General features: G+C 37.9%; 1 protein-coding gene across 1 annotated transcript; it reads right to left on the reverse strand.

The window, feature by feature from the left end:
- Nucleotides 1–837: 837 nt before the first annotated feature.
- Nucleotides 838–7246, reverse strand: LSMEM1 (leucine rich single-pass membrane protein 1). Its single transcript, XM_082491036.1, has 3 exons — nt 6983–7246; nt 3471–3608; nt 838–1491 (listed from the first exon to the last, which is right to left on the reverse strand). The coding sequence occupies exons 1-3, from the start codon at nt 7107–7109 to the stop codon at nt 1289–1291; spliced, it is 468 nt and encodes a 155-aa protein (XP_082347162.1). The 5' UTR covers nt 7110–7246; the 3' UTR covers nt 838–1288.
- Between the last annotated feature and the right edge of the window lie 357 nt (nt 7247–7603).

Raw genomic sequence — 7603 nt, forward strand, 5'->3', positions numbered from 1 at the left:
AACAAGAAAGATTCCTGGACCTAATTCTTCACTCTGTTGTAGACAATGAAGTAGTCATCACAGAAGGGATTATCATTCGTTCTGCAAAAGGAGACTGCAATGCAAATTGTCAACTTTGGTTATTTTTCTGTAAAATTATCCAGGAGAGATAAGAAAGCATTGGATGAGAAAGAGAACTTGAAGTGAAAGGGAAGATGTTAGACATATTCCATAGTGTCAGCTGCCATTGCATTGTTACGATGGGAGTAACCAATTCATTTATTGATAATGGAGGTGGCTTCTCAATGTGTTACCAGTAGAAGGTTCTGAATACTAAAATTATAAAGCTACCCACTGGTCCCTTATGTGATCACACTTTTGGGTGTGGGTCACCACAACTGTGTAAAGTCAGAGTGAGAAAGCATCGGCTCCTGCTTTCACCCTCTGAGGTACTGCTCCATTTTAAAAACATGAAGGTTCACACCAGATTTCACCTGGCCCTTCTCCGATAGTGACCAACAGCAACTACAGGGAAGAGTACAAAAATATGTATTATTTTCCCCACATCACTTTATAAAACCACTTGGCCTTCACCCAGAAACTGGCAGCAAATGCTGAGTAAAGCATACTAGCATTGCTATGAGATGGGTATTACCAGACTGAGTCCTCTAAACCCATTTCCCATGTAAGACAATATGACACCCACTTTCAGTCCATACCAATTTGGGCTGAATATGGCATGTTATAAAAGGGGTTGTTTTTATTCAAGTTTGAGGTTGGTTTTTTTTTTGCAAAAGGAGTAGTAAGTCAGTCTATTTAGATGCACAGAAAAGGAAACCACCAAACTCTGTGGCAGAACTGGATTTATTTATAAGTTACGGAATCTGAAATTATCCTTAAATACAAGTAATACAGAAGCAAACACAAAACTAGTTCCAAAGAAACAGGAGAATGACTAAGTGGGAGAGGTCATGCTGGAATCATGTGAATGGAAATCACAATTTTCTGTGATCATTCATTTACATTTAAAGTAAAACTAAGCCCTTAGCCCTGCAATTTACAATGCACAGAGAATCTGGAACTCTTGCCCCAAATTGTTAACAATCCATTGTTTATTGTAAATCATATGGGCTTAGTTTTCAAAAACTATATTCACGTAAAACAGGATAAAATATTATTTTCTAATATTTTTCATTCAGATAGCTTTTCCAATGCTGCTGTGGCCATATCAGAATGTTTAAGTAACCTGTGTGCCATATGTGAAAATAACTGAGTAAATGAATACACTGAATTTCATTCCAAAGAAGATCTATTCTCCAGGGACTTTCAGCTCAGCATGAGTAGAGAGGTAATCATGAAGATCAGGAGACTGTGTGAAGAGGTATCTCCTCTTAATTCCTGATTGATTTAGATGCTTTAATATCATATTGTTCATTTTCTTAAGCTCTTCTATGTTCTTCTTTTCAGATATTAGTCTGCTTGATATTTGGTCCATCTTGTTTCTAGTTTGAACTTGAAAAGGAAAATGTACCGCATTAAATTGGCAATATTTAAGTACAATTACTAAAACACACAGCAGACGACGGCCTCATCACTTGATTTCCTAAAGCATTTAAATTAAAGGAAAATTCTTGCAAATATTGGCATTTAGAGGCCAGTTTCCTCTGGAACACCAATATGTGCAGTATCCATCATGTACACTTCTGGAGCTATTTTTATTTTGGCCTTCTGAACAAAATTTACCCATGGGTTTTCACACTTAATTCTAATAGTGCCAATGCTAAACGAATTTATGTCTGTGTACTGCAAACATAATCTGAGATTGTGTTTGTAACATAATCTGAAACACTGATGGAAAACAGTTTCAAAAGCCACAGACCTTCACCAACCTGAGCCCACACAAACTCCTTTAATCCCTGTAAGTAGCCTTTTCGCTATTACTTTACTATTTTTCCACTAGAGGGGCACATTACTTGTTTTCCTATACCAGGGCTCTACTTTTAGCAGTTCCCCGTTAAATAAATCTAGAATTCAAGCATGAGATATTTTAATTAGGGTTTTACAATCACGCCATTTAAAATTTCCTTTGTGCTCTTCACTTGTCTGATATTCTGTCCTTTGAGCACACGTAAGCAAATTCAGTTTCCTGTTTAAAAAGGAAAATGAGGATTTTTGCTATGCTTCAGCGAATTCCCTACTATAGGATAAAAGAAATCTTGATTTCACATGGATTCCAATTCATTCAAAATGGACTTGTAAGTTAAAATAATGCACCTCGTACTCTGTTCAATACCGTTAGGCCAGAAAACCCCAAGATGGCAAGGGCTTCATAAACCAAGGTCACCTGCAGTCATGTGCTTAGCTAAGCCAGCCCAACTGGTCCAGCCGAAGCGGAACAGTAATTGCATCTACGGACTCAATGCTACATGCCAATTTCGATATATCTTTTCTGATTTTTCTTTCTTATGTTTGAGATTTTCCTAGTTCCAAACCAATTTCCAGTCAGTACTTAGCTGGCAACCTTCAGGTCTTTCTTCAGGTAGTCTGATTTAAGTGTTAGCCTGGGTGTAATTCCAGTTTCAGTGGAATGACACCAATACTAAGTTTTATCTGGAAAGGAATGGAAGGCACATTGTCAAAATACCTCACTGCCATGCAGTCATCTTTAAAATTTAATTTAATTTCCAGTCGGCATTTTTAGCAACACAGTATAACCCAGCTGAGCTAAATTCTCGACAGCTGTTGAAGCCCACAAAACTTTTGCACTAAGAACAAAATTGTGCCTTTTAGCTCAGAGAGTAAAGGCCTGTGCTTTTCCACCCATGACCAAGACCCACTGCCCATAACCAGGCAAAGCCTTTGACCATGCAAATAAAGCAGCAGCATGTTATAAGCTAGCGTGATGCATTTCAGCAAAGTTCTTCTTCCGACTGACCCTGATCAGTTTTGGGCCTCTCACTACAAGAAGGACACTGAGGTGTTGGAACGTGTCCAGAGAAGGGCTACAAAGCTGGTGAGGGGTCTGGAGGACAAGTCTTATGAGGAACGACTGAGGGAACTGGGATTGTTTAGCCTGGAGAAGAGGAGGCTGAGGGGAGGCCTTATCACCCTCTACAACTACCTGAAAGGAGGTTGTAGAGAGGTGGGGGCTGACCTCTTCTCCCTGGTGACAAATGATAGGACGAGAGGAAACAGGTTCAAGTTATGTCAGAGGAGGTTTAGATTGGATATTAGGAAACATTTTTTCACTGAAAGGAAACTTTTTTCACTGAAAGCCTACCCCATTGGGATAGGCTGCCCAGGGAGGTAGTGGATCTGCCATCCCTGGAGGTGTTAAAAAAAAAGGGTAGATGTGGTACTTAGGGACAGGGTTTAGAAGTGGTTGTCAGGGTAAGTTAATGGTTGGACTTGATGATCTTAAAGGTCCCTTCCAACCTCAGCAATTCTGTGATTCTATGATTCTACATTTTTAAGAACCACTGTTTACTTACTTATTAAGAATATTACAAATGAAACAAGTGCCAAACTGACGATCAAAGTAAGAATAAAGGTGACGAAGAACAAACACTGGTTTCTAATGTTGCTCCCTGACGTGTTTTCTTCAGTATCACCAGTGTTCTCTTCCTCATCTGTTAGGAGATGACAAACCATTTGGTGATTAATTTTGTTAAGGTTGGTTAGGAGAAACATGAAAAAATGCTTCTGCCTCCATGAAATGATGCAGAATACGTCATAATTTTGGCCAACAGATTTTATTTCCTGTGATATTGCATGCAAAGGGAAGAAACCAAATTTATGAGCTCAGCTTGAATTTGGAAACATAAAAACTAATGCATCTGTTATAGCTGTTGGGACATATTCAACAAAAATGTTTCTGTTATTTAAATACACCATTTTTTTGAAGTTGACCTGTTGTACCGTTGAGGGTTGTACAGCTCAGTTTTACATGTACAAAGGTGGCAATGAAGTTTTCATCAGAAGGCTTTCTAAGAGCCTGTATGGACTCAACCTTTTCAAAAGAGAGGAGAGAAAAACTCATGTTGAAAACCTAGCTACAGATTCATCCTACACGTTGATCCTCTAGATTTGCATCCTTTTCTGTTTGATGATAGAACTGTCCCTGAAACAATTGATTTCCCAAATTAAGCATCTCAGTTAAGTTCCTGATGTTGGATAGAATGAATGTAGGTCTTGAATTTTTATCTTAAAACAAATGGTTTTAATATTCTTCATCTTCTTTAAGGTTTTGTTGGTTTCATGCCAACAAAAAATGAGGTACATATCCTCCCAAATTGTCAAAAATGGAATAGACTGTCACATGGACTACATATGTTGTCCTTCAAGCACATGAAGAATGAGGGGAAAAAAGGACAAGCAGTTGCTATGCTGCCCTCAAATCAGAGCGGCAAGCCAGTTTATTGCTATTTAAAGACTGTGTTGCATGTAGGGAAAGTCAGCAGTTTCTCTCATAGAAACAGTTGCAATCAAATGAGAGGTGGCAATAAGTCCTAAAGATAACAGGTAAAGTCAAGGGAACACCATGAGGAAATTCAGGTGAATATAAAAAAATATACATACTTGAGCCAGATTTTTTCGATCACAAGGTTGTGTACTACTTTAACTACTTATGAAGGGTTGAGTTTATTTTATGTTTTGGGGGGAGCAGAGAGCTAATGTAATTTCATTTCGGCGTGTGTCTCATACATGCTAAAATTACATGCAAATTACTATAATTTCTCCTCCTACATTTGCTGTCTTGCCATTCTAAAAGGGAGAGCATGTGCATCTGTGAAAAATGTATTTCTAGATCGTGTTCTTGTTTTAGCTGGTAGAAATCTCTGAGGTGTTTGCAACTGAGCCTATAGTGATAAAGCTGAGGGAAGGCTGCATATGCCATTACAGCACTTTAATAACGAACCAACCTGGGGCTGCGCAATTCACTGAGCTAGTAGGAGATCCCTGGGAATATCTCTGCTTTTCTTTATTGCCTTTAACACACTCCTGCCTGTGGGTAAGATGAAACCTTTTAATATTTGGGGTTTGGGGGTTTTATTTTTATTCCCTTAGCATTCATAACAGATGCATCATATACTAAGTGCCTACACCAATATTGCTTTCTAATCAGAATGATAAGGATGGGGAGGGCCTGCTACTGCTGTCTCTCAAGCATGCTAAGCTATCAATAGAGGTCTCAAAAGTGGTCTGTGCTTGCTCTGCCTAATGAATGCTTCTTACTATTTCAGCTGGCTGAACGTGCCAGGCTGCGGTGTTGTGAGGAACCAGCCAACACAGATTCTTGCCAACCTGCAAACAATGGGACCGTTTTATCATCTAAAACATGAAAAAAATTGCTGCACGGCTGCTCTCAAAGCAACCAAGAGGTATATACATCTTAAATAGCTCTTAGCGTGGTTGCTGTGTGTTTAATTATGCCAGGTCATATTAAGTTGCTGAAGAAGAGGATTGCTGTGTACTGCAACACTCTTGAAACGTAATTTTTTTAACCAAATTGGACAACTGCCATACTATTAATAGATCATTCACAAGAGCTTAGTGTTTAACAAAATTTGAAAAATACTTCACAGATTTCACTAATTTTCTGGCAAGAGAACCATAATTTTATGCTGCTGAATAGGGCAGCTAAGGACTGTGAAAAATTCATTTTATGTATTTAACTAATGGGATAAGATAGCTACAGAATCTCCAAGTTTAAAAAAAAAAAAAAATGTATGTCAAAAGGAATAATCCTAGAAGGAGCCAAAGCAATAATTTAACAAATTCATACATAAAATACATATTAGGCTACTTTTATTTACTGCTGAAATGTAGGGAGGAGCATGCATGTGATTATTCCACAGAAGCCTATGTGATCCCACAGAACCCTGTATATTTGCCTGGAAAGTAAACGATAACTGTCCAATGAAAATTACAAAAGAAAGCAAGACAGCCACACTGCAAAGAGTTTCTTTGACATTAAACTGGATTTATCCCATTGTCTCATTTTGTACTTGTAGAAGTGACATTATCAGGATAATCTACATATGAAAATTAAGTACCTGTTATCTGACATCTTCATGTTAAATCTAGAAACCAGCACCACTCTAGTTAGTTGCATACGGAAAAGTTAGAGGACTCAGAAGTAATGGAAAGGCACTTAAGTCCTATAACTAGAAGCATGATTAAGTTATGGGCATTTGAAACTCATTTAAACATAACTATCGCTCTACAGATTTTCTTCAGTCAAATTTGCCATTATAGTAAGGGAAATAAAAGCAGATTCAAATATTGTCATGTGGAATGCTGCTGAAGAACTCCAGTTTTTAAGATGTTTTCAGGTCACGAAGAACTCAAGTATATTGTAGCTATCATTGGGTGAAAATATTCTTGTTGCCATGAGCAAATCAAAGATAAAAGCCCTATAAAACCCGTAGAAGTGTGAGAGCCCATATCTGAAACTGCAAGTAGAGTCTGTGAATTAAAATGCTTAGAAGTCTCATGGGATATTTGAGATAACTGGTTTGAGTCCCTAGGAGATGTGTCCTAAAAGAATGAACAAAAATTCTCTGGTGTTTCTATTGCCACATGAGAATTTCAGTGCTTGTGAAGAGTTATGATGCTATCTATGTAGTAGGTGTATATTGAGCATTACTAGAGAAATCATCCTGCAGGGGATCACCTCATGGATCCCAATGGAAATGGAAGATAAGTTCAGGCTTGACAGTGAATCCCTAGCCAAATGCAGGGATTTCTAAGAACCTAATAATGGAAATACTCAGCAGGAGCAGCTAAACCATTAATCTGATCTATCTAAATTATGCCTTTTTCAATCTTTTTTTTTATATTTTTTCAGTATGGAGCTTGACATACACATATTGGCCTATTGGGCTGTTGACATCAGTGCAACACAATATGGTCAGTCTTTTCAAATGTCATACATAATAAATCTTTTTTGATGGCCTATTGTATGCATAGAAAACCAGAAGACATCATCTATCATATGTACCTAGTGCATGTTGGGATCCATCTGGACAAACGTTTAGTTTGTTTAGGTTGTTTAAGGAGTCAACTACATAAAGTTTTCCTTCTTCATGAGTATCGGGCAGGTTAATTTCCAAGGAAGGCCTCTCCATTGTATCTAAAAGAAATAATAATTAAAAAGGTACATTAAAACATGGATATGCGAAATAACTGGTAACGGTGTCATGATCTGAGGAAATGCTAGGCAGCCTTAACAGCCCTTAAGACAAAGGGATTTGAAGGACTAGCACACTTACTAGGTCTTGAAGGCAAGGGTAATGCAGTACACAACACTTTATTCTTGGAGATCTCTGATGAGTATAAAATTTCATTTCTACATTGTGGTTTGTGCGTATGTGCGTGTATACCTACATATGTGTATGTATACTTATATATATGTATGCATTTATATATATGTGCGTGTTGAGAAAGAGAGAAAGAGAAAATATATTTGACCGGCTCCAGTGTTGATTTGAATGTTAGTAAGTTAGTTGTATAACCCTTTTGGTTTGGTTGGCACTTGGTAAGATGAAGTGTGATATCCTGACCACATTGAAAGCCAAACCTTCACTAACACCACCGGGAAGGATGTCACTCAGGTCCTCTG

The sequence above is a fragment of the Vanellus vanellus genome (assembly GCF_965231255.1).
Source record: "Vanellus vanellus genome assembly, chromosome: 1".
In the NCBI taxonomy this organism is placed as follows: Eukaryota; Metazoa; Chordata; class Aves; order Charadriiformes; family Charadriidae; genus Vanellus; species Vanellus vanellus.

Excerpts from the sequence above, each read along its gene's own strand:
- LSMEM1 (XM_082491036.1), bottom strand. The coding sequence starts at position 7,109 with ATGGAGAGGCCTTCCTTGGAAATTAACCTGCCCGATACTCATGAAGAA. Across the intron at positions 3,609-6,982 it reads TGGATCCCAACATGCACTAG|ATGAGGAAGAGAACACTGGT; the intron begins GTACATATGATA and ends ATCTCCTAACAG. Across the intron at positions 1,492-3,470 it reads ATTTGTAATATTCTTAATAA|TTCAAACTAGAAACAAGATG; the intron begins GTAAGTAAACAG and ends TTCCTTTTCAAG.